This window comes from Falco naumanni, chromosome 4 (assembly GCF_017639655.2).
Source record: "Falco naumanni isolate bFalNau1 chromosome 4, bFalNau1.pat, whole genome shotgun sequence".
NCBI classification, from domain to species: Eukaryota; Metazoa; Chordata; class Aves; order Falconiformes; family Falconidae; genus Falco; species Falco naumanni.
Genome location: NC_054057.1, coordinates 77377918 through 77405178, shown reverse-complemented (window position 1 = coordinate 77405178; position 27261 = coordinate 77377918). Strand labels below are relative to the sequence as shown.

Here is a 27261-nt window from a genome sequence, read left to right as displayed (position 1 = left end):
AGCTGCAGCCTAACCCCATCCAGCTCAATAGGTATGCCCCTGCTGTCTGTCTGAAGTTCTTCTGGTACTTTCTGTTGTGCTAACAGCCTGAAACATACATTAGACAGCATAGCAAAACTGTGAAAACATGTAACAGACACAATCCTGGAAGATGATGCAATCCAACTATGGCCCAACAGTGTGAGAGATACGGACAGCAAGCATACCAAGGAGCAGTAAAAAAATTACAAAATATGACTAACTCTGTAAAGCTGATTGAAACAATCACGTTTTAACTTGTTCCATTTACAGAAGAAACAATTATAAAAGCATGTATATTTTATCATGCTTTAAGGTACCAATATTCTGACCAACTCCATGTAGTTATCCTACCATAAAGAACCTTCCGGGCTTTGATTGACATTAGTGGGTTAAACAAAACCCATCCAACTATCCAAAAAGTTGGACAAAATTAAGATAAAAGGCTGGGTCTAGCTGGTAATAGCCTCTGTAGACAATTTTAAACATTGTACAATTTGTTTTGTTGAAGAGCACAGTTAAATTTTTCATACTGGACTACATAACTTCCCTCTGCACACATTTTTGTGCAATGTCATGGTTGGTAAAAATTCCCTACATTTTCTCCTGCTGTACTATGCAGACTAGGACAGCTTTGTTTAAACTCGGAAGCTTCAGTTTAATTCTCTCCAACCATCTTCTGTTCATTAAGGTGTAACTAGTTTGCAACTGAAGAAAAAATAAAAAAGTCACGCCATTTTTACTGCAGTGTACCATATTCACAATACTTAGAAGATCTAAAATGTATTTCTGTGTATACATGAATGGAAAAACACATGCAAAAATAGATACGTTGGCACACGCTTATTCTACCAGACAGACAACTATTAAATGTATATGGCAAACCTGTCTAATGTTAAGGAAAGATATTTAATAATAGAATACAAGAAGTTAAATGAGACCTTGTCTTTAGGCTAGATACAAAATTCATATTGCGATCATATACATTCTGCAAAGCTACTGTCCTTCCTCACAGGCCCCTTTACTACAGCACTGTAACCACTCAAAATAGTATCTTGGAAAGGCTGCAAGGATTCCCAATATTCTGAGACAGGAAGAAAAGCTGCTGTAAGAACAGCATATATTGGTTAGATATAACACATTAAATGAATTTTGTTCTTTTCTGTGCAAAAACTGCCTGTTTATATGATATTTATATATATTTATATTATAATAATATGGTAGTCACTGTTAGAAAACCACAACAGCTACTCTTAATGGAGACCCCAAAGGGTCAGTGTATGACATCAGAAGTGTTATGGAAAAACTGGTCAGATTAATTTCTACTGATGGGTGCTTAAGCTTATCGCATATACCTCTGACAAGATAATTTTACTCTTTTTAAACACCCCCTGGAACAAGGTGTACCAATTTCAGGGCCACTGCTGAGGTCCAAAATGGCACAAAGCAGCTCTAACTCCAGCGAACGGCTCCTTCCAGCTTCCCTCCCTCCCCACAGCCTCTGCCTTAGAGGAGGCGCAATGCAGCACAAGTAATTCAAGAGAGCTAGGAAAGGTACTAAAGGTGTCTGAAATGAGTAAGACCACTTAAATATTTCTTTTTTTATCAGCTATAAAATGAATGGAAATCTATGCAAAAAAAGCCGCACAACACCAGACCTTGGGAATGAATAAGAAAGCATGAATAGGCAACAACGGCTTATCTTGTGATCCAACTAGAAAGCAAGATGGACGATTGCTTCGGAAGCTAGTGAGAGAAATGAAAGTATACACAGATTAATTAAAAAGGAAGAAGTATCATCATAATTAATTCCCTAGGCACGTCAGAAGAGCAGACAACAGAATTCCTGTATTGGAATTCAGTTTATTTCAAATACAATGGCTTAGTCTCCTGCCATCACTTACACAGCTGTCTAGATTGATTTGTTCTTTGCAAATGGATATTAAAAAAACCCGTATGTGAATCGTTCAGAGAAAAGACCTTTGAAACAGCAGATGCAAGTGATGTGGGCATCCTCCAGCTCTCAGCGAAACAAAGAAATTCTGAAGTAAGAGCACAACACTTATAGCTCTGACCTGTCAGGTGCTGTTCCCCTCACCTTAGCAGTGCTAAAGGTTCCTTCACCAGAATTAAATGTTTCAGAAATGTGCTATAGATAACGGTTTGAAAGCCTGTAATTAAACTATAAATACAAAGCAAAGGTGGGGGGGGGGGGAAATATTTTTCAATACTTCAGACTTAATTGACTGAAAAGGCTGATGTCAGATTATATAGCACTGAATGACCTGGGCAGGAATGTGCATATTAGAGATTATGCCTTCACTGAACTAAAGGAATTAGTACAAGTATTCACAGTATACTTCAGGTACCATAATACTCAATTCTAGTGATTTTGTTTTCTTCTAATTAACATAGACACACACAAAGTAATCTAAAACTGCAAGCATAAACATTACTTGCTCACTGATCCATTATCAGACTGCTAACAGATCAAGCTTAATCAAGTTCTATCAATTTTTTTATTATATACATTATTAGACAAGTCTTATTTCATTACAGTCAGAGCTAAGTAAAGTTTGCAGGAGACTTGATGTCTTACTTGTTCTTTCACTCATGTAAGCAGAGAAATTAATGAAAAATAATTAAACACCTGGTCTAAAGCTACATTGCATAAAGGATGTTGCTGGCTAGAACTGATGTCTATCAAGTTACTGACAGCAGTTGTATCATTAAAAAAAAACCCTGCAGCTAAACAATTTCCTTCAAAGGAATTCAGCCACGTAAAAATAGCTGCTAGATTCTCAGCTTTACAAGTCAGTGTTTCTCTGTGGCTTCAGCAGGGTGACCTTGGCTACGAACAGCTGAAATCTCTGCTCTTGTAACGAAACACGTTGAAATGCGGAAGCTGTTTCCTGGACACTGATCTATACTTGAGGTATGGGATGAAGAAGGAAGCACAATGATTCATGTTAAACTGAAATAGGAAAGACATGCAAGAAAGAAGACAGGGGAGTTTGCCCTCAGTGTTTGGCGAAAGCTACTCTATGGAACAGACACCAGGTTTGTTGAGCTTGTGAGTCAGGTCAGCCACTGAGAGCGGGGTTTTGTTACAGACCACCCGAAAGGGGCAAAGACATGGATTGAGTCTTCCACAAGCAGCTTGAAAAAGGCTCCAGATCACAGGCCTGTGACCTTTCTTACCGGAGGCTAACCTTCCTGACATATGCTGACAGTCCAGGAGGGAGTCTGAGACAACCTCTTGACACAGACAGGACAACCAGGGCCCACTCTCCTAGCCCTGCTACTCACAAACACAGAAGTGCTAGGGAATGTGTTAAGCCCTGGCAGCCTTGGCTGTAGCAGCCACCAAAGTGGAGTTCAAGATCCTGAGAGAAGTAAGGAAGGCAGACAGCAGATCTGGGGCCTCAGGAGAGCAGACTGGCTTATTCAGGGAACTGGTATATGGGATCCTGTGGGAGGCAGCTCTGAAAGGCAAAAGGAGTTTGAAAGAATTGATGTCTTCAAAGACAAGCACCTCCTAATACGAGAATGGTCCCTCCTGATACTGGTGGGGGAAGGAAGTAGGCTATCGGGAGAATGCCTTGGCTAAACGAGGAGCTCGGGCATGAGTACTGATGGAAAAAGGACATAAAAGGAGATGGAAGCAAAGATGGACTTGAAAGGAAGAATACTGAAAAAATACCTGGGCATGCAGGGCTGGTGTTGGGAAAACCGAAGCTCATTGAGGGCTGAAACTAGCAACCAGCATGATGGGCAGCAAAAGCTACTACTTCAGCAACAAGATAATAAGAAAATACAGGCCCACTGCTGAGTAAGGCAGTGACAATAGACAGGTATTCAGTGCTGCTTTTGCCTGTCTTCACTAAAATGTTCTTGCAGCGTTAAAGGAGCAGAGGAAATACTGTAACATTTAACATACTGTAGCAGAACAGGATTCAGCCAAGTATCTCCTGAAAAATTTCAACCCAAGCAAGTCCATGGAACCGGATGGGATGCATCCAAGAGTAGTGAGAGAGCTGGCTGATCTCACCATGAGGCACCTCTCTATAATCATCAAAATAATCTATAATCATCAAAAGGCTGTGGAGTTAGGATGTTGCAGATGAGTGGAGAACTAGATGGGTGAGAAACTGGCTGGACTGTTGGACTGAAAGGGTGTTAGTTAATGCAACAATATGGGAAGTTGTCATAAAACAAAACAGAAGGTTCCAATTTGGTATTAGAAATAAATTTCCAGAGTTTTAGAAAAATGCAGTGAAACAAACATATTATTCAATCAACAATATTTTGCAGACTACCATTTTTGCCATACTAGGTTAGGGTACACTAAATGCATACAAGTGTCTTCAGATGTTAAGTCCTTCATTATCAGGGTGTATCTAGTTGTAAGTATCGAGTTTACAGAAATTACTTTCAGTAACACAGTTGCACTACAAGGTATTGCTTAAAATTCTTGATTGTGTGCCACAATATTAGCGTTACTAGGAATAGATATCCTATTCTTGATTATGTAATCAAGCAAAACTTCTGAAAATAATATTCAGAGTACAAACTACTTTTAATCAGCAGCTAAATACCAAGATACTGATTACGTCGTTGCTCTAATGACATCTGTAATGGATTCCAAGTGCTGTGCCTGATTGCTTCCCAGCTGATGAGGATTCTGTTCATCACTCCTAGCCGCTGGAATTCTGAGATTTCTTGGAGTTCCTTTGCAAAAGGCTGCAACATTGCTTCAGCTAGATGACTACAGTGCATGCTTTCTTTACACTTCATATTCCATGACAAAAATGTATTCCGAGAAGCGAGGAAGACCTGACTTCCCCCTGCTTTTAACTCACAGGCATTGATTATAAAGCAGTAAAATCCAAAGAACTTGATAAACACTGGCCAGTAGATCATAAAATATTGCTGAACTTCAGCTAACCATAGCTTTTTGTCAATAACCATGCTGCAATAGTAACTGTGATACCTTCATTAAAGATGTTTTCAGTTTTAATATAGGTGACACATACAAGTGATTTAAAAGGCAATTTGAGACATTAAAGATAAATGTACAAGTCAAATTCACAACCGTTAAACCAGTATCCTACGTCACACTTGATTTTTGCCTACTGAAAAAATGAATTTTTAATCCTTCATTTTATTGAGCTAACATGATAAGGGAATTGACACTGTAATTACTCTTGGAGACACTCCTCAGTGGAGAAGTATGAAATTATTCACTACCATTCTACTACAGACATGCATTACGTAGGTCTAAGCATCCTCAGCTAGAACAGTGAAAATACTTAAACTACTTCAGGAAAAGAAATATTACTACTTGGCTTCAATTCTGCAAGCATCTATTTGTTCAAATTATCTGAAAAGCTATTTTCAATAAGAAATTTTCAATTCTCAGCTTGCTCTTTTGATATAGTGTTGCCGAAAGTCTACTTACAATTTCAAATTTATGTTTTTACAAACAATGAAAGTACTGGCAGATTTCAATATTACTCAATTTTGAAATGGAACACTTTCTAGAATTGTTTAGAGTTTAATCAGTTGCTGACAGCTTTTTATCTCTTTGTGTCTTTAAGTTAGTATTGTTTAAATGGATTATGTAAAGTATGAAATCTCAAGCACAGCATTAGTACTGGAATTAGTGGAGACAGACTTCAGCCATATGACAGTGGAAATAATGGCTTCTTTTTATCTGTGTCTTAACTGGTACAGAATACACTAGTGGTTTAAATGCATACCCTTGTAAGAGAAGAAATTTAAGAATTTATTCCTCCACAAGAAGGAAGTCACCTCAATCCCTGGAATTTAGCATGGATGTGGGAGCAAACTTGAGAATGACTGCAGTTATTTCCACATTTTCCAAAAACTTTCACTGCAAGGAATGTGGAAAGTTTTCATTTCTAACATCAGCGGATTGCTATTTTGATAAAATAATAGGCAGCAAGTAAATTCTTATAAGGTCAACATCCTGGTGTGATACAGTAACAGCTATTTACAAGCCAAACAAAAAAACTTGTAAATAAGCATCTTGATACTGATTTTTAAAACAGAATTTGAGTTGTCTTGCTTTAAAATATATTTTCTTTAAGTTTTCTGTAACTCATCTTGTGTTTTGAAGGAGTTTCTGCTCCAGAAGTAAGCAAGAGGAAAAGGTAGGAAAAAATCATTTGAAAATATCAATTATTTCACTTCCAAAATAAACATTCATGCAGTTTAAACTGAAGTGTTGTTTCAAATTCATTTAAACACACAGATTTAGATTTATCTTCTATGAATTGTTCTTCTGACACTGCATTTGTCTCCCTTGCTGTATCACGTCTCCCTGCCCTTCTACACAACTAGTCAGTCTTAAACCACACGTATCTGCACCATACAGTGATTCACTTTCATCTCTCATCAATTTAGACACAAAGACAAATGACCAATTAATATTGTACTTGTAAGTACAATTTAATTAAATTGTACTTTTATGTTTACCAACTCAAGGCACAGAACGCCATTTGTATAGATAAATACAAAGGCAGTAACGAGATAAGTAATTGTTCCAGTTGAATATTCTAAAATTCCTTTTAGCAGTACCTTTCCTTAACTACTTTATATAACTATATGATAACACAGGCTTGCAAAAAAAGTATTAACATAATTTCAATTGACAAGGAATTAGATGAATTGAAATATGGTGGCTCAAGCGATGTAATCATAGAATCATTTAGGCTAGAAAACACCCTTAAGTTTGAGTAATGAACTGCTCTTTCTTGCAATTTCTTAGAAATTGCACTAGGCAGCTTCAAATATTTATGCCGTGCACAATGTAAATATCTCAGTAGTGCAATCCCTTCAGCTTCTTTAACACATTTGTTAGCAAAATCAACATATAATGTTTTGCAAAACCCTGACAGGTTTGTATTTAAAATAGTATCAAAGGCTGTGACATATGCTGGTAAAAGGGACAATAATGACTACAGATATCCATTACTAGAAAAAACCAAAACATAAAACCTGCCACATGCAAGGCTTATGCACCCAGTGGAAGTTAGAAGACTGCTGGCTCTCTCTGGTTTGCACTTACTCTCTATCAACAGAAAAGCCTTAGAGTAACATTGTTTAAAGTCAATATAGACAAAACTACTCAGAATTTTGCATTGGTTTATAAGCCTTTAAGAAATACCCAGGTAAAATGAAACTAACTTAGCTTCCTGGATTACTTAAATTTGTACGGGAAAGATCCTTTTCAATAGGATATAGAACACCTATAATCTGTCCTGAATTTTCTTCCTCTTACAAGGAATACTGAAGGTAACATATTGGAAACACACAAATTAAAATTCCTAATCGAAATACTTATTAAAACTCTGTAACAGGAAGGCTAGATGATTCTTAGTAAGAGATTATTTTATGATTCTGGGTTAAATCTGTACTACCAAAATTAATGGAAGAACATAAACCAATAAAACAACCACATAATGACAGACTTTACATTATGGTCAAGCTACTGAAGTGTTGTACAGATTCAATCAAGCTTAAATTGTTGGGTTTTACACTTTCCCACTCTTGTCACTAAAATCATGTTCTGGTCAAAAGAAAGTCTGTAGCCTATAAATAAGATCAATCAATCTGACTTGTCAATTTGACAGCTAAGGCTTTAAAATCCACTTTGCAGGACACTGAAGGAATTAGTCAACGGTCTCCAACCTGCTCAAAATCTTGCTGTGCAAACAAGAGCTCAGAAGCACTACCTCACGTGCAAGTGGAGTGCAGAGCGTAGCATAAAGCACACAGGAGTATTTCCACACTCAGTTGGTGGACTGTTGTGCCATCAGCTACACAGCTAAGGCTGTCTGCAGTTCTGCTTCTTACCAAGGCTAAGAAATGTAAGACACTGTGCTTAGATCTGCTTTTCAGACCACCTGCCAAGTGGTAACATCACTTTTTCTTTCACTTCCAAGAAGAGTATTTATCTTCTTAAAATAAAAAATATTACCAGTCTGTTTTAAAGTTTTAACCGTCAAACTTTGTAACCCACCTTTCTAGATGGTCTGTTGTGCTTCCTGTGACTGTACACAGAAACAGACTGATCTCTGAGTCCCACAGCAACAGGACAGAATACTAAAACTTGGAATTTGCTAACTTTTAGCATTTAAAAAATTTAAATATTGAAACAGTTGGATTTATTAAGCATTAGAAAGCCACAGAATTCTCTGATCTGCATCCACTTTAGGTACTCAAAAAGTTATAGATAATTTTTGTTCTTTTCTTGGCACTGTTTTTTCCCCCCAATGGCTACAGTCCCTATTTGTCCCCTTGAAGCAATTCATTTCTAAGAAAGAATTTTAATACGTGCTCTTAGTTGCTTTCTTTTCAGTGGGCCTGAGGAATTTTCTTTGAAATGGAAGTCCTAACAAAGGTACATACCTAAAATGAATGATACAAGAAGTCAGATGAAGAAATCGGAATAAAGTCTCCAGAATCATCCAAAAGCACACTTTTATCCCCAAACATGAAAACAGTAGCATACCAAATCATATGGAAGAATATTGTGAAGACAAGGAAATTAGATTAGCCTTGTTGCCCATCTGAAATATAACGAAAATGGAGTTACAATCCCCATTCTACACTTTTAATTGCCTTACCTGGCATTCCATGAACAAGGTCTCCGCACAACACAAAGAACTTGGGTTTAGGGTTTAGTTTGTTGATGGTCTGCACCGCTTGCTCTGTTAATTTGATTTCTTCTCCCCATTCATCATCTCCATTGTTGATGTCTCCAACTGCCCAAGCTTTCATCAGTCCAAACTGAGGATCTGCTCCTTGGATGAAGTAGAAGGGCCCCTTCCATTGGTACTCATCATCTAAGAAGAAAGGGCAGAAGAAAGTTAAGCACCAAGAAACTTATAAAAAGGGTAAGAGCTTCAATATATCATTAAATTGATTGCTTTTCACCTAAGTAAGTTAAGAGAGCTTTAATGAAAGTACAGAATTCTGTATTCATTCATATAGAAGAAATATAAAGGCAGAAGTACAAAATTTTCCTCTAATGAGGAGCTGTAATAAATGAAAGTATATTAATCTAATTATACCACATGGTAATTACAGACTCATTAGAAGAAAAGTATGTGAGGAATTCAGCAAATAGTGCTGGAAATTACAGGGACTACAACACAGCACACGTGTATAACGTTATATTTCAATTGATTCTTTTAAGACTCCAATTATTGCTTCTTTAATTAACAAGTTAAAACGTACACAACATTTCACATTTTATGGTTCCAGTAGACTTGTCCTTAAATTATTAAGGAGTTAAATACGTTTTGGTTTTATACTTTTAGAGAGAAATTGGATGTAGCGCATTCTTTGGAGTTAGAACTGATGCCATTCACAGGACCAGGATCAGCAAACACAAAATCCAGCAACATCCTAATTAGCAGCAGCAAATAAAGTCCTAATTTAGAATTGCCACAGTAGCTCCAAGACCTATGATAAAAAGGTGATAACTGAGAAAAAAAATAATTTCCATTGGTAGCATCAGGGCAGGCAGTGTACCACAGAATTTGTACTGCTACAATTTTCTTGTATACTTGTTTCTTGCATGCTATATTAACAAGTACCACAAAAGAAGCATGATACATAGGACTACAAGCACATTAATAAAAAAAATAAAATCTCAACACTGGGGAAATAAAGCCACAGTTGGCTACAAACTAAAACCAAAAATGGGTATCCTGTTTCCAAGACCTATGTCTCAAGTTAGAATTAAAGTACAAAATGAGAACACTGCAGTTTCTCCAGCTGCCTGAACGCATTCATTTGCTACCTGAATATTTCAGTTTTGACAGCTGTATTTGGCTTAATACATTTAATGTTATTGGGTTTTTTCTTAAATAGCATTTAAGCTGTTAAAAGCTGACTACATCAACCTGGTTGAATCTACAAAAAATAATACAGCAAATTATTTCAAATTACAATATAATCCATAAATATACTCCTATATTATGTCAGTCTGATCTTAAATATACTTTGAGGCAAAACTAATCTTCCAATAACAGTACATAAGCAAGTAACATGTTCACCGCGTGCATTTACTTCTGGTTTTCTTCCAAGTGGCCTGGAGCGTCTTACTTTGCAAGAACAGGGGTATGTTTCTTTGGAGGAAGGTTAGAAAAAAAGAGGTCAGAATTCATATCTTGCACCGTGGATATGGATAGGCTGGGGTGAGGGAGAAGTAATGTGGGCAACACCTGGAAGCTGCTTCCAGTTGTCTTCTGTTGCTATGACATCAGATCGTTTTGCCAAATGCAAGCTTCCACAATTCAGTTAAAGTAACATTTAATTTCTAAACAAAATTATTTATAATCTGTTAACACTGTCTGTTAATTCATACCAGCATTGCCTTGCTCCAAATAATAAACACAGATTTTATAAACTATCAGCCATTCATTAGCTTTTAATTACGAAATGAAATTAACTTTTCCAATTACATAACTTAGAGAAGTGAAACGATCCATCTATCCACGAGTTTGCAACAGAAGCCTTATGGAGCAGCTGAATAACATGAAATAATTTAGGTTTTTATCTTATGTTTTGCAAGGCAAAATATGAATGCCTTAAAAAACAGCTTACGTGCTGCATCAAAGGCATTGTCTGTGCAGAGAAATCAATTTAGAGTTTTTGTAAGTGGAAAACTATAGAAAAGTATCAGTTAAGGAAGCTTGCAACAGAAATCTTTTATGATCTATACAAAACAACTGAAAGAAGGGAAAACCTGAAACAGGAACTTGTTTTGGAGGGATGGCCCAATCCTCAAACACATTTAGTGGAAAAAAAGCTCAAATCTTTCTAAAACATGGCAGGATTTTTAACACCTGTCCCTTTTCCAGCAACTCAGTAGACAGTAACGATAATCAATGCCGAGCAAAATCTACTTGTTTTGTGAAACTAGTAATTTTTACCACCGTAGCCTAAGTAAAATATAGGCACACTTATCTATTTATTTTTACAGGAACTACTCAAAAAACCCACTAATCTTTGTTTTAAAAGACTGCGTTTCAATCACAGACATGCTGTGTTTCCCTTTCCAGAGCCCCAGGGATGGCATCTGTTGGCCAAAGGCAGCTGGAGCACCTGCAGCAGGCCAGGTAGCTGGCAGGCTGGCTGGCTGACACAGGCAGCAGGACTGGCCCCGGTCCCAGCTAACAAGGAGCTTCACATATACTGCTTGAACAGAGAGAAATCTGGCAAGCAGACAATGCGCTGTCAGCACGCAGAGCTGATGCAAAACAGGTTGCAAAGCCAGACAGGGGCTATTCTAATATATTCTTCATGGACATTTTTTTTTCCTGCCTTGTAGTCATGCCAATACAGTAGCTCTCTAGGTTTTAAGTACCTGAATGTTTCCAAGACTGTGCACAGATGCTCTGGTTTGAGTGGGTGAGTGATGGTCATGTGAGGCAGAGAGAGAGAGAGAGACACTGATAAGATGAATTTGAAAAGAGAAGTTCAGTACACAAAATCAAGAAGTGGCAAAAGAAAGGAGAAACAGAAGATGCAGAGGTGGAGGTGAAGAAGAGTGGGGAGAAAAGGAAAGAGATAGGAGGTGAAAAGAGAAAGGAACTGAAAATGGTGCAGAGGTATATGCTATATTCTCCTGTAGGAAAGAAAAAGATAAAATGAAGAAAGTGAAGCAGGGACAACAGAAAAGATCCAGGAATCAGGGCTACATAAATAACATTTAGTCAAAATTTTAGTGTAATCATCTGGTCTTAGTCAAATAATTCAGTCAACAGATACTTTTGCGGTATTTGACAACTTCTCAAATAGTCACAAAAAAAATAGCAGTAAGGTTGAATTTTCTACCTTTGTCTTGTTATTTGGTCACTCCAACTAGAAACTTTATTTAAAAGCAAGTAAACCTGGTACTTAAACCCAATTTCATTAGCTTATTACTTATGAAGTGGTATTGACTGATTTAGTTTAATACTTATTGCTTTTGTTCCGCATGGAACAAGAGAACATATGTGAACAAATTAATACATGGACACCCAGTTTAAACTTACAACTTAAGTTTTTGTTTATCAGGAATGTGTTTCAATTACTATAAAGTACTATAAATAAAAGCAGAATATCACGAAGAAAGTTACATTGGTACAACACCACTGGTGCAAACTTTCACCTGCACCAACTCTTAAGCCTGTTCTGAACTCAGCTCATTGATGAAGTAACTCTTAATTGCCCTCACTGATCTGTCTGCAGAGGTCATGCAAGTTTTTCCTTATCTGTGCAAGGCATGTGTTGCAACTAGTGCAATTCCGCTAATTCCAGCAGCTCACCTGCACAAGTGCTCTTTCAACAGACCAATATGTTATGAGGGTAGCATTGCAAAACAGAATGTAAAAGCATCCTCCGCTACCATAGATGGATCCAGAAGTCTTTTCCCTAACAATTAAATGATTTATCAATGGACTGTATTCAGATAATTATTAACAAAACTTCTGTACCCTACTTCTCTCCCTCACCAGCTGCTTATTATCACCCTCAAGCAGAACAGGTACTCTCGGCTGTACAAATGAACCTCACCTGCTTAAGCAGTTAAGTCAGGCATTACAAAAAACTGTTTGAACCATTTTTTTTGGACTTTGCACTGAATCAGAAGAAGAGTGCTCAGACAAATCATTCCGTTGCTATGCTAGGGGAATGCCAAAGTCTGGCAGAGGGTTAGTAACAAACAGCATTGGGCACAAGTGGTGGGAGGGGGAACAGCTGTTTTTGCAGTGATCATCTACTCATGATCCAGGTGCTAGATGTTACTCCATAACGTTTCAATTAAATAGGATGCACAGTTGCTATCTTCCCTTCAAACGCAGCTAGCAATGACTTTTATAGGAATGACATCAAAGACAACCTTCTCACTAGGAGTTTCAATTTTCAAGCCTTTAGATTAGCTATGTAGTTGTATTATACAAAGTGCAGGCTAGGTAAAGCAATACAAGATTAGGATTCAATTAATAAACATTTTTTTCTGCCTTCTCTCTTGCATCGCAGAATTGAGTGAAGCTGAGAACACCTGCAAACTGGCTCTTCATCCCTATGAGCATAGAGGCTGTTAGGAACCACAGCTATAAGAAAACGCAAATGTCAGACAAAAGTCAGTATATTTACCAGATAACTGATGTATATACAGTTTCCATTTCTGAAAGGCAAATAATGGCTGTGGAGCTGCTCTTACACACTGAGCCACACAAAACTCCTTTTTCAAAACTGTTTAGCTCCCAGGCCTCCTTAAGAGCTGCACAGCTGATCGCCACGGAAGAAGTCCAACTTCAGAACATGTTGTTATGCCTCAGTTTCAATAGCTTCCCACTCTTTTTCTGCTCCCATGCATGCCAAAGTACAGAGAGAGGATCAATGCAATGTATTTTTAGTAGCATAGGTTGAAAAATGGTGCCAGCTTCTAATTTTATCTAAGGATTAATTCCGTGAAGGGCCAAAGTAGTCAGCAGCAATTCACAAGAGAAAACCTCAGCCATGTATTGTGATCATGCACAAAAAGACACTTCAAGGACCTAAGTGGGATTTAAGCCAAACCTCACCATTTCTAGAGGACAATAGCTAATACCTTGCCATGCTTTTATTTCTTCCCCTTTTGATTTTCCTGATTTCTTCTCCCTTTTCTTGCTGCCTCCCCAAGGATCACAAACACACATATAGATTGCTCATATAAACCACTGTGAGCTGGCCTCTGATGGCCACATAGTAATGCTTGCTCAGTATACCATGGGCAGCAATAAATACGAAAAGCGCCCTCATTGTCATGCTGGGTTTGCCAGGGGAATTAATTTCACTTCTCTGAAAAATCACAGAATAGCAGAAATATGTACATGGTTCCCTGCCCTGAGCAGTCTCTGCCTCTAAATGTGCCTCTGGCTCCTCTTCTAGGTAAAATTGGCCAAGAAGCACAACCTTGGTTTTCTAAAGAAGCTATAGATGGGAAGGGAAATGGAATCTTTTAAGTGAAGGCAGCATTTATACATCATAAACAGTACAAAAGGCTAAAACTTTTTCCTTGCAATTATTTTGCAGTTTACCTTTAAAAGAATTTGTTTTCATTCCTGTCAGTCCTGGAACCGCTTGAAAAATAATAAAGGACTTGCACTAAATCCTTAATAATTTCTCATTTAATATAAAAAATTATCAATACGTATGGCTTCAAAAATACCACCATTATTGTCTGTATGTCCAAATACAAAAGAATTTCAATCTAATGAAATACGCATTCCTTTCAGCTACATCTTCCACGTGTACCTGAGAGACTACCAAAGATATGACTACTGAGGGTTCTGCTGAACGACCAAGGCAACCTATTATGGAAGGCACAAGGAAAAAAAACTTTCAAAACAGGTATCAAACTTTTCTGAGAGAAAATAAAACCCTTTAGAAGAGTAATTATTGTAGAAATTAAGTAGAGTGAGCCTAAACTACAGAGATAATATCAGTAGAAACACTGACTTACAGAATTCAGCTTCTTAAATACATTAGGCAGTGCTACTATTTTTAAGAGATACACTTTTAAACTTCTTAGATAACTATCAAGGTAGGAAATGCTCCCTCAGATACAGTTTATTTGTACTGAGGGCTACAGAATGCTAAACTCTAGTCATGCCTTTATGCCCACACCCAAATTCAACATGTAAACTCATTACAGAAACTTTACAGCCCAAAACTGTAGGTGTGAAGGGGGGTGGCTTGCATAACGACAAGGTGAAGTCACAGAAAGTTGCTCAAAACCCACGTTAAAATTTCCCTAATTCATAGGAGGCCTAGAGACAATATTGGGAATGGAATATGCTAGCTGGGAAGCAGTTCTCATCAGTGCTCAAAAATATGACTGTTGAAGAGCTCTAGAACAGTAATCGTAACGTGCCAAGATCCAACACTCATGTGAAAGCAAGAAAAATTAAGAAATCAACTGCAGTGGTATTTAATTTCAAAGGAAGGTGAATTACGTATAATTACGATGCTTTTTAAAAGTGCAAAAATCCTTGAAGACAGCGTGGAAACTATTCAAAGACACTATCCCAGAGGCTCAGACCATACGCACAGCATTTATTAAGAACTTCAGAAAGACCAAAAAGTATCCAGACCGACTAAACAACATAAACAGCAGCCATAAGGATGCTAATAAGAGCAGAACAGCACTCTTCAAGCTAAAGCATCCAAATAAAGAAAACAGGAAAGATTTTACACACTGGAAGGTTAGATACCAAAGTCCAAGAAATTAAGGTAAAAAATGTGATTAACAACTCGAAATAGCATACATCTGAAAACTAATAAAGCCCTTTTTAGAGGAATTAGGAAGAGGTAGCCTGCCAGACACCAAGGCTAACAGATGTTGCAGACGTGCAAGATGCACCTGAAGATGAAGGCAGAGCAGAAAAACAATGTAAATTTTTGTATCCACGTTTATTGTGAAGGAACTTGTGAAGATGTAATGCCAGAATTCTTCCTTATAGACAGTGCATCAGATCTCTCTCAATCAAATTACCAGTAGATGATTTCACAAACAGACATGAAGAATAACAAGCTGCTCAGCTTAGGTGGCATCCACAGAACTCAAAAAACCAGCTAACCCACGGGGAGTTACTGCTTGCTTAAAACTGCCCTTGCACCAGAGGAGCAAGAACATGGCCAGTATCACAACTACATTGTAAAGGGTTTCCTGAGCAATCTGGTAACTACTGACTGCAAAACTAGCGTAGGGACAGGCAAGTTAATGGAAACTGTAACAAAGACAGTAACTACTGCACTCACTGATTCTTCAGAACGGGTAATCCCAACTTTTACATTGGAACAGGGAAATCTACTTAATACCATCTCCAAGAAGCATCTGACAGTTATTCACCAAAGACTTTTAAGGAAGCCAAGCTGTCTTGAAATATGAAAGTCAGTCCTCCCATGCATAAAAAACTGGTAAGAAGAAAAGAAAATGGACATGATACACAGATCCCACCTGAACCTGTACTAGGACCTATACTGTTCAAGAAATTCAAACCAATCTGTCCCAGTAACTGAACAGTGAGGAAATGAAATTTGCTAAAACTAAGCCATTTGGCAGCATAAGAATAAGGCTTGGCTGTGAAGAACTGGGGAGAGACTTCTTCATGAATGACTGTTCAAGAAAGCAGGTAACTTCAATGCAGAAAGTGCAGGATAGCGCACATGGGAAACACACCACCCGCTTCATATAAACCACGATAGCTCTAACAAGTGATATGAAGAAGAGCCACCTCAACATTCAGTAATGGCAAAAAAGCAGATATAGAAAAGGAATAGAGAACTGAGCAAAATAAAAAATATGAGAAGCAACTGAATAGACTTAAAAGAGTTTCCAATAGACTGGTGAGGGAGGCATGACAGAGGAACACAAAGTGACGTCTGGAACTGAGAACATGACTATGCAATGCTGGTTATCCGCCTCTTCCAGATAAAGATTTTGGAACCATCAGCTAAAATTAGCCAACAGGTTCAAAACGGAGAAACTTCTCAACCAGTTAAGCTGATGGTACCATCACTTGCCTAGCTATTTGAAAAAAGTTCTCCACCGAAAACAGAAATTCTTTGCATAGTATGCTACTTGGGATAGAAAAATATAAAAAATATAAAAAAGTATACTTGGGACAGAAAAAACCCCAAACCAACCAAAACCCAAACCAAAACCAACCAAAACCCCCAAACCCAAACAATCCCCCCCCCAACCAAACAACAATCAACCCCCCCCCCCCCCAAAAAAAAAAAAAAAAATACAAAACCAATCAATAGAACCAACAACCAAACCCAAACACCCCACGACTTTTCGGGAAAAGTGGTGATGACAAAATTTACTGTTTCTTCACTAGAACACTGCTAAAAGTAGTAGGCATCTGAAGCACAATTTCACACAGGTAGAAAAGACAGCGAATTTATTAAAAAAAAAAACATTAAATCCAAAGCATACAAAGGTCTCTTGCCAATAAAGTAGGGTATTTACACACTATTTGCTACTATGCTCCACTGATTAAACGGATAATTTAGATCCCTAAATTTGAGGGGGCTGTTTTGTCACATATCAAGACTCAATTAGAGCACGTTACAGGTATAACCTCCACATTATGTGAAAGCAGACTAAACAAATTACTGTTAGGAGATAGGATGTGGAGGAGTGATTTTACAGAAAGGGTAGTAAGAAAAAAAGGAAATTAAGCTCTCAATGGTGAATTTCAAATTTTAAAAGGAAACAGTCTGCCAAGCCATAGCAGTAGTAAATGTTTTCCGTAGCTACCTGTTCAACAGGAGTAAAACAACAGAACTGATTTTCAACTTAAACTGCAAGAAACTTTGCCTCAGTTTTATCAGCCCTTGGTTGTTTTTTACCAGGTCATTTAGTTATTAAAAGGTTGTGTTCAACTTCAGCCTCTTAAGAGCTCAGTAAATTATTAACAAAGAAACACTGTACCTAAAGATGGCAGCTGGACTATAATAGCCTAAAAAGACCTGAACAAGATTTAAAACAACCAGTTGCTAAGTCTTAATTAATATTTAAAGAATACCAAACAAGGACACTTAGGAGAAAGAAACACACCTGGAAAACAGATACTCAAATCACATCTTTTTCTTCCATGTTTAAGGCACTTTTCTAAAAGTACTTAGGTAAAACTGTTGTTCAGAAATTTTTACACTGCCCTTGAACACTCCTTTTGTTACAATTTCACTATACAGTTGATATAACTAGATGGCTTGTCTGCCATCTGTCCCCTCAACAAATGCTAGGCATTCTGTTATAAACCAACCACACCATCTGTAATTAATAGGTTGCCAGAATAACTGTATATGTATACTTCACATGCTCAGTGTCGGTGAATTTTCTTTATTTGGCAACAAGCAAAGCCAAATATTTCCAGTGAAACTCAAGAAAATACCACAAAATTGTTGGGATCGAATAGCCTTGCCCACCTCATCAAACCAATACAATCTGTAATTTACAAACAAATACAAGGAAATAAAATACGGGAAAAGATTTCTCAACGCTGGCACACCGCAGAACCTCCATCCTTGGACAACTTTACAAACAGGCAGGATACACACAGACAGTCAACATACTCCTCTGTTGGTCCAGCCACAAGACAAGAACCAGCAGTAAGCAGGTGGCTGCCACCTTTGGCTTGGCAGTGGACACCTCATCGTATTCACCTGGGGCAGGCAGGTCTAGAAGCTGGGAGCCAACTGACACCTGGGCCCTGCCCGGGGTTTGCAGTGCTGTCTCTGCGCAGGGTGGAGCACCAGGGAAGGACCTAGCTGCTAACCTCTGCCCCGAGAGAAGCTGGAGTACCCTGAAGAAACTGGGATCTTAGGTAGTTCCATTCGTTATGGTACAACTGCCTGTCTTATAAGTAACATAAACAACAAACTACTGTTAGGCCACCCTACAGGTACAACAAACACATGATAACGTAGTGCTGGCACCAGCAGTTTCACAAGCTACGGAGATCAGGTTTAGCAGCACGAGCAAGCGTTTTAAAAGAAATCTGGTGTTGGGCACCGCTGACACCTTCCCATGGGCCGGAGCCCCCCGCGCTGCGGCCGGGCCCCAACGCTCCCACGGGCCTGGGCCTCTGCCCGCCAGCGACCGCGGAGAATCAACGTGGGGCGGCCGCGGCGCCGCGCTCAGGGGGCCCCGCACCGGCAGCAGCAAGCCCAGCGCCCCGCTCCCCGAGCAGCGCGCTCCCCCCAGGGCCTCGCCACTGCCCCTCCGCGTCCCCCCCTCCGGCTGTAGCGCTCCTCCCGCTGCCGCCGGGGGCACCCCGGGCCTGCCCTCCGCACGCCCCCCCGCCCGGCTGCGCGGCGGGGAAGAGAGCCCGCCGGAACCCGCAGCCCTATGCCGAGGTTCCGCCCGGCGCTCCCGCCTCGGCGCGGGCCCCGCGGCGCGTACCTTGGCGGAAGGCGGCCAGAGTCCTGCCCCGGGCTCTGCCGAACGCGTCCCCCTCCGCCGCCATGGCTCGCGACCGCCGCCGACAGCCGCCGCCTGGCCACAGGCCGCCGAGGGGGCGGCACCGCCTCCGCCGGGGGCGGCGCCTGGGCGCGGGCGAGAGAGGCCCCGCCGGCGGGGGTCAGCCTGGGCAGGGCGGCCGGCGGGGCCCGGCGGCGGCGGCTGCCCGGGGGGAGAGGCGGCGGCCGGCCCGGCCCGGCCCGGCGCGAGGGCGCTGCGGTTGCTCCCCGGCACGGCCGTGTTCGGGGGGCGGCGGCGCGGAGACATGGCGGCCGCGGGCGGCAGAGCAGCCTGCCCCAGACGTGCGCTGGCTTTTATGTGAATTTAAATGAAAATTAAGGAAATTATTATTTGTCTTACTTACTAATTTTCAACTTTTTCCTAACCTGCCAACTGAAGTAAACCGATGTCACCTAAAAGCATTGGCTGCCGTCCTGTGCGCCTTGAAAGGATGTTCACTGGTCAGGTTTCCTCCTGGCGTTAATTGCAGTCACAAAAGCAGATGTTTCCAGCAACTGCTCCTCGGGGAAAAAAAAAACAAAAGTAACGTGAAAAAAGCGAAGGCACCGCGTGCCCCTGCCCCCAGGGCCTGCTGTGACCCCAGCCTGGGCACCCCTGGCCCTGCCTTGCCCATGGGCAGCATGGCGGGCAGCCACTGCAGCCCACGCGCCACCTGTGTTTCTCAGCACCGTGCCATGCAGTGGGCGAGTGACAGGAATACACAGGTAGCCCTTGCAAGGCGATGTTTTTTTAATCTTTCCTGCACCAGAGTCCCGCTTCGACATAGTGAGAAGGATACCACAGGCGCAGTGTCCCGGGCACACAGGCGGGAGCCCACGGGCCAGCGCGGTGTGGCAGCCAGAGCGGTGTGGCAGCCGGCACGGTGAGTGCCTCTGTTGAACTTGTGAAATCTGTAGCGGAGCATGAGAGAAGGTTAACATCACCAACTAAAACACATTCATTCCTATGGCTGGATGATTTTTCCATCTGTAAAATGGGGGTGTTATTACCCACAAATGAAGACGGTTTATTTCCTGCTTGTAAACCGCTTGATGATCATTAGATGGAAAGCACTGGAGGAAGTCTTTTTTATTAAGTAGTTTTTGTCAATTCCCCTCTTTATGGGGCAGCATTTGTTACATTAAGCAAGTAAATACTGAACTGCAGTATTCACTCTCAGGTGCAGCCTATCCAAATATCCTAACACCATCATAGGAACAGGTGATCATGGTCTAATGCTGGAACCACTCATGCTAATATAAGAGCAGTTAGCTGAATGACTGACCTTTTCTCTTTCTTTTCCATTTTCTTCTCATCTTCTTAAGAGGGCTGAGCAGTCATATGCTAGAATATATGAATGCTGTGTGACTTCAGCTAAACTCAGGATGAATTTTGCAAGTGAAATACCATCAAGATCAGGCCAAAAAGCATAGAGATAACATTACTGTTTTGGCAAGACAGCATACTGCGGTTATGTCGCACAGGGACATGAGCTTGTGATCAGCTCACCAAATTACCTTTGTCTGGATGTGTTGCTAAAGGCAACCATTTTTCTTAAGTCAAGTTATGCGCGTCTGAAGGACTGACAGAGATGTGGATTCTAAGATCTAGATTTATCTAGATGTCTAACTTCACAGCTCATTTTTCTAGGCATGTGTAGGGGGCTCCCTTCTACAAAATTCTGTTGACAGTACTGTGTGATATCTTTGCAGGATGGGTCACAGAGGAGCCTGGAGATGCTCAGCTCTTTCTAGGTGATGAGTATGGTGAGTATGCAGTGTGCCTATGTTACCTCCCCTTCAAATGGAATCCTCTGATATTACATCAGCTTGGGTATTATCTACTGTAATGAGGATGCCACAGGAAATTTCTATTTTGCAATTTAAAGACATTTACTTGTGATTTTGCAGATGGAGTGCACAAGAGTTTTCATCTGCAGAAATAAAGGAACATTTGCATATAAACGTGAGAACTGAGGATGGGGAGTGTTTGTGCAGGAGGGGGATTTCTGCTCTTTCCTGCTTCTTTTACTCTGCCAAATTTGAAGTATGCAGTTTTGAAGCCAAGATCATGGACCAAATGCTAAACTCATTTTACTATGACTAAATCATTTAAAGTTACTACTGATCTATGTTAGTTTAATTATAGATTTTCATGGACTTATTCCAGATGAGGCCTGGATAAAGCAGCAGAATTTTGTCATCGGACTTGATTTGTTATACAAAGTGTCATGAATATGACACTGAATAAATAATTTATAGTACCACGTGTCTTGTCTTATTTACAGAGTATAAATTGAGAATAATTTAACTGATTTTAAAAAGTTGCTGAACATACAGAGGAGAATATACCATTCTAGAAGAGCATGCGGTATATTGAAAATAAGATAGATAGAAAGTGAGAAATGGAGGCATCGAAAAAGAAAAGCTTATATAAGGTTTAGCTTAGTAACAACTGAGATTAGAATAGTGCAGATCTGAGGAGTCCAAATCTTCTAAGACTTATTCTAGTACACATTAGATCATGCTGCCAATCCTTACAGTTCTTGACAACTTGGAAGTTCTGAAAAATCCAGTAGCATACACTCTACTTTACTTCTGACTGCAGTTTAAAGTATGATCGTATGCACTTTGAGAGGCCTAGATAAAGTACTAATAAAACTAGTAAATAATTCTAAAATGTACTATCTCTGATGAGCAATTTGTATAAAGATTGATAAAACAGTCAAAGCAATGGTTGGAGGCAGCAATTTTTCTCTATTCTCAGCACATGACAAGAAGACAACAAATTGCAAAAATGGAAGAATACAAAAGGTGAAAAGGACAGAAAAGGGTTGGTCTAGACATTGGAATTAAAATTAAAAAGCACAGACAGATACGCAGATTTGAAACTAAACCATCTTAATCTTATACATAGAATAGAATGACTATCTGCCATCTGGAATTCAGGGAATCCAATGAAGGTTGGAGGTGTAAACAACACACACAGGATTATCAACATCTGTTTTCAGTGCATGCTGATATATATGAGTCCTTGAGGGATAAGTTAGAGGAAATAATGCAAATTAATAAAACCTGATGATATAAAAAGGATCACACCATTGTATTTGTTTAGAGACAGTATGGACTTATGTTGAAAATAAATAATGCATACAATGTATCAAGTCTGTTTTCTATTAATCTCTTCTTCCAGCTCCCAGAAATCCTACAAGACAGCATTCCCAGCAGATGTAACATTTTAGAAGGTTTGGTGTATGATACCCCTCCTATTCTTTTCCCCAGAACCACTAATGGATACAAATTATTAAATTTTGAAAACTTACAATAGTACCTCATACTAACCCACTCTGTCTCTGTTGCCTATTCCATTGCTGAGAGTAAAAGGTTCCAGGATGACTATGCCAGTATAAATAAATTGAGCAATCTGAGCCTAAAACGTTACACAATATGATAAAACTTAAGGTCTGTTCCTTTGACATTCTGTATGAACACGAATTAATGACTGCATTAAAGAGTGCTTATCAATGTTTAAAAAAGGTCCTGTTAACATTTGGCCTTGATATCAAATGGCTTTCCATTTTCAAAGGACCCACAAAACAATTTATAAAAAATATTAAAAATATTTTGCACAAACCAACCTAAAAAGGTTGGTTGACCAGGACCAATATTTTGTTGCTAGGAAGGGAAAAATGATGACATTGATTATTTCCACAGTTAAGAATCCACAATGTAATTGATTTTTATCTGACTCATTTAGTGTGGGCAGGCTCCATTTGTTCAAGAAACCTGTAATATATTCCTTGAATCACTGTAACTATGAGAGATATAAAAGTTGATGTAATGAGTTAAACACACTATTTAACTCAATTTGTTTTGCACACTGAATTCCCATTTCTGACACAGATACAGGTTCTATCTAGATCTACTGGTCGTTTTTGTAAGATGTCTGTTTCATTTTGTGTGCTGCCAAATATTCAAGAGTTCTACTTTAATCAAAGTGCCTCTGATTTTGGATTTCCCTATCCTGAAATTTCATTTTCAAGTACAAGAGTACTCGCACCTTTCATTGAGTAGTTGAGACCTGGGCTGCCAGCAAATTCAAATGTCATGACCAGTAATGACTGCAGTGAATGAGAAAGCTAGACTAGAAGCAATTATTTGATCTGGTGCATATTTTTGATACATTACATGTCTACTCCTGAAGAGACAGGGACGTTTGGGTCATGAGTTTTTATTGAAACTGCTAGACAGAAAAATTGCATAGAAGTCCAGCAGGGCTAGAGCTAGGTGAAAAAAACCAAGGCTTTAATTGAAGTACCAGCTGCCAATATTACGGAGAAAATTTGTGATTGACTGCCATCTCATCCTAAACTATCTAAGAACTTTCTGACTTAAATGTTCTCCAGAATTATTCCAGTCAGAACTGGACGGCGTTTACCTACTATCTAAAGTTTATGATTCCTTCTGTTCATCAAGACCTATCCAGTTACAAATGGAAGGGAATTAGGCATATAAATGTGTCTGAAGAAAATATTTATATATATATATATACACACCCACCCACCCACCCACCCCTACGTGTGTGTGTTTAGGGTACTACAGGCTTCAGGTATATACTATTGGACTTGGTCTAAGAAGAAAACCTAGATTTAAGAGCTTTTAATTCACATCTAGATTGAAAATTTGGACTTGTTGGACTTTTATGATTTTTAAAGAAACAGATTTTCCATTAATGTACAAGCAAAAGCAGCAATCTGGCAGAAGAAGCAGTATTTAGTTTATGCATCTGTATGCATAACTCTCAGATTCCTTTCTCCTTCTTTGCTGATAAATGACATTTTATTAGAAAAAAATAAAAACCCAGATGATCATTAACCACAGTTGCTATTTCTGCCAAAAAAATCAAAGCAGCAGCAATCCTTCAAGTATTAAAATTCAATAAACAATCAGAGCACTTAGATGTTTTTGCAGCTAGGCATACAAGGACATTCTTGTTTTACTGTTACATTGGTTAACTCAAAATACATTGCAAACATACTGGGCAAATCCCTTTGTTTATTTGCTCAAAGCAAGGAAAGCTTTGAAGGAAGAAAAGTCTTTTTCAGACTGGAAAAACTAATTTTTCATTACAGGTGACATGCTAACAATTTGGTTTTTTTGAAAAAATGATACTTTCTTTTTCTTCCTTTCTTGTATAAAGAGAATTCATCCTCTTTCATATCAGGGGAAATTACTTTTTTTGTTGTCACCTGAAGTTTAGCAGGCAGGCTCTTTGCACACTTGTTTAAATATATTTTCAAGACGCACATCACCATTCTGACAGGATATAACAAAAAAATATCAGTGATTACAAAAAAAAAATGTGAAAGAGGAACCATTGTCATACCACTTTGCACTTGTAGCTTCTGCTACAGGGCAAGGTTTGACACCAAAGAACTGCCCTCTGTGTAAGTGGAAACTGTATTATACATCAATCAGGCAAGTAAACCCTCTTGTTGATTGGCCTTCACAGGTCCCAAACTACCACTACTCTCCCCTCAAAATACAACCTTATCAATAGATTGCATCAGCAATTGAGAGATCTGTGCTGTCATAGAGAATGATTTGTGTCCCCTAAAACCTTCATAGAACTCTTCAATACATTAGTATTCACTCACGTGTGCCAGGTTTTGCATGAGAAATATATCTTAAAATTGACTTTACCATCTGTGATGTCACTAATATAGAAGTCACTGAACTTCCTGAAACAGGATGATTGTGAAGGATGCATCTATTTTGCTACAGATCTATATAAAACAAAATGTTTTTCAATAATTAAAGCTAGAGATGAACAATGAAGGTACTCTGGGAAAACCACAGATTAATTTAAGCATAAATGACCCATTTAATTTTTTTTTCAGTCAAGTAATGACTGAAGAAAATGAGTTCAGAGACTGATGAAGGATGCTGAATAGGTAATTATTGCTATTACAAACCTCTTAGTTTAATTTGTAGGAAATATGATTTGAAAATTAAATCGTACTTGATTTTTTAATGTTTCTGTGTGGACTGTCTTTCAGCTGTGTCTAGCACTTCTGTTTCTCAGAATTTCAAGGACCTTTCCTTTTCCATTAGTGATAGTATTAGATAACCAGAAGGATCCATTTTTCAACAGTATTTTCTCAGCAATAAATTACATTTTCCACTTCTCTTAGGTTCCTGGTCTAAAGATCTGTAGGTGTTTTACAGGCCTTGGGTAAAAGAGATAAAGATCAAATCTGGACACAGGTAGAGGCACACAGGGGCTGATTTATGAGTGGAGACATAACACACACCACAAAGCTTCTACTTTCAAAATTATTAATATATGAGGACAAGACTTCATGCCCTACAAGGCAAAAGTAATTCACCTGTTTTGTACTAGCCCTTCACTTCAACCACTCTCCTCCTTCACCATGTTTGCAATGATTTTTTTCAGATTTTTTCCAGTTGTACTTATTTGTAACAACTAAGTCAATGACAGCAAACACTATGTATTCCCATAGTGGTGTTCTTTTAATATTTTAACCCTCCAGGTTTTTTTTCCAATCTGTTACAAATGTAACAGAATCCAATGTTCAAATATAAAGAAGCAAGACTTTAATTGAAAATAGAGAAGTGGCTTTCCTGCTCTTTGAATGTCTTCCATTTTTAAACCGATGGAGAATGAAAATTTTATTTGTGGAAATAATGCTTGGTCTTATTGATATGTTCCTACATTTGCTGAAGGATGATCACAATAAAGATACTTTCCCTGTACAGCAGGCAAAATGAAGAAATTAACTAAAGTGCCTCTTCTCCAGATGACTTGGAACCATTAAAGGTAATTTTGATGTTTGCCAGTTGGTTGCAGGCATATGCAGTAGAGAATGCGTAGAAGCTATATGTTCTGTACAACAGTAGGCTAAGAATGAGAAGAGTGCTACATTCAATGCTTAGCACATTTATTCTGTGGCAAATTTACCCAGTGACCTTGCAAAATGAACTGCTCCATCCATTTTCACTTCAGGCACTCTAGCTTTAAAATCAGATAAAACTACAACCCTACTACTATGAAGCCTAGTCAGGCTTGTTCAACCAGCGTGGTGGAGTCACTAATTGCTGTTGCTTGAGAGTGAGTCTGAGAGTGGGAAAATTACATTATGCCAGTCCAAAGAAGTAGAGAGACTGAAGGCCATTGGTGTACAGGGATGCAGCCAACAAGCAGAGATGTAACAAGCCATATTTAACCATGGCATGTTGATGACACCCATTTGACAACAGGCAGTCTGGCTACAAACCTAAGGTCTTGAACTTACGCAATGGCCTTACTTTATAGACTAAGCTACTGGAATGAATGATAAAACACGAACATCCTAAAAATAGTGAAGCACGATTAACGTTTTTGTTGAACACAGTGGGATGGATTCATCAACCATAACAATTTTTTGAATAATTAACTGTGCTGAATTTTTCATAAAAAAAGCACAACATTCATACGGTGTAATTATTACAGTGTGAAACATGTTTGAATTAGAACAAGATAACTTTGTCATTGGGTAGGTAAATTCATAGTGCCAGGAAATGTTCTTCTCCCCAGGTTCTAGGAATTATGTGCCTAACATTCTCTTGCAGCGCGCAGTACAAGCTACTATTAATAATATATCTATAGCTGAACATAAGGTATGGAGGGAGTATTTAAAATGTTTAATTATTCAAATGAAGGAATTAATTGACTGTGCCTTTTTTGCAGTTCCACAACATTTCTAAACATTAGAAGTGCTCAGCATGCTAGGAGGAATATAGTAAGTGCCTAAGAGGAAATAAAAACTAAAATAATTGGAAAATTAAAAATTTGCTAATAACTGAAGCTATGGCATACACACTGTATATGCTGTCATTTGGAGTTATATGCATAAATCAAACCCATGATATGTTCCTATGTATTTAGGCTACTGAATGGAAAGAAATCAAATAAGAAAAATCATAGATTCATAGAATCACTTAGGTTGGAAAAGACCTTTGAGATCATCAAGCCCAACGGTTAACCCAGGGCTGCCAAGTCCATCGCTAAACCATGTCCCTAAGCACTGCATAAATAGGAGCTTATCATTCCTAGTAGAGTGTCGGCAGGTGGTGTTTGCATATTAACAACCTAGTCAAGGCTCTTGCAGAGATGGCAAGATTGCTGATTGGTGTTGGTGTTTACCA

General features: G+C 39.0%; 1 protein-coding gene across 3 annotated transcripts in view; it reads right to left on the bottom strand.

Annotated features, from left to right (window-relative positions):
* The window catches only part of CPPED1 (calcineurin like phosphoesterase domain containing 1), a 49658-nt gene extending 30127 nt beyond the window's left edge, over positions 1–19531 (bottom strand). The window contains exons 1-3 of one of the 3 annotated variants that reach the window (XM_040591341.1): positions 11423–11538; positions 10123–10181; positions 8673–8891 (exon numbers count right to left, since the gene is read on the bottom strand). In XM_040591341.1, coding sequence (XP_040447275.1) covers positions 8673–8891; positions 10123–10181; positions 11423–11481 — 337 coding nt within the window. In that variant the 5' untranslated portion in view covers positions 11482–11538. Of the gene's footprint in view, positions 1–8672; positions 8892–10122; positions 10182–11422; positions 11539–18997; positions 19115–19440 lie in introns of those variants that run through there. The other 2 variants (XM_040591343.1, XM_040591342.1) reach the window with 2 other exon arrangements.
* Positions 19532–27261: the final 7730 nt, after the last annotated feature.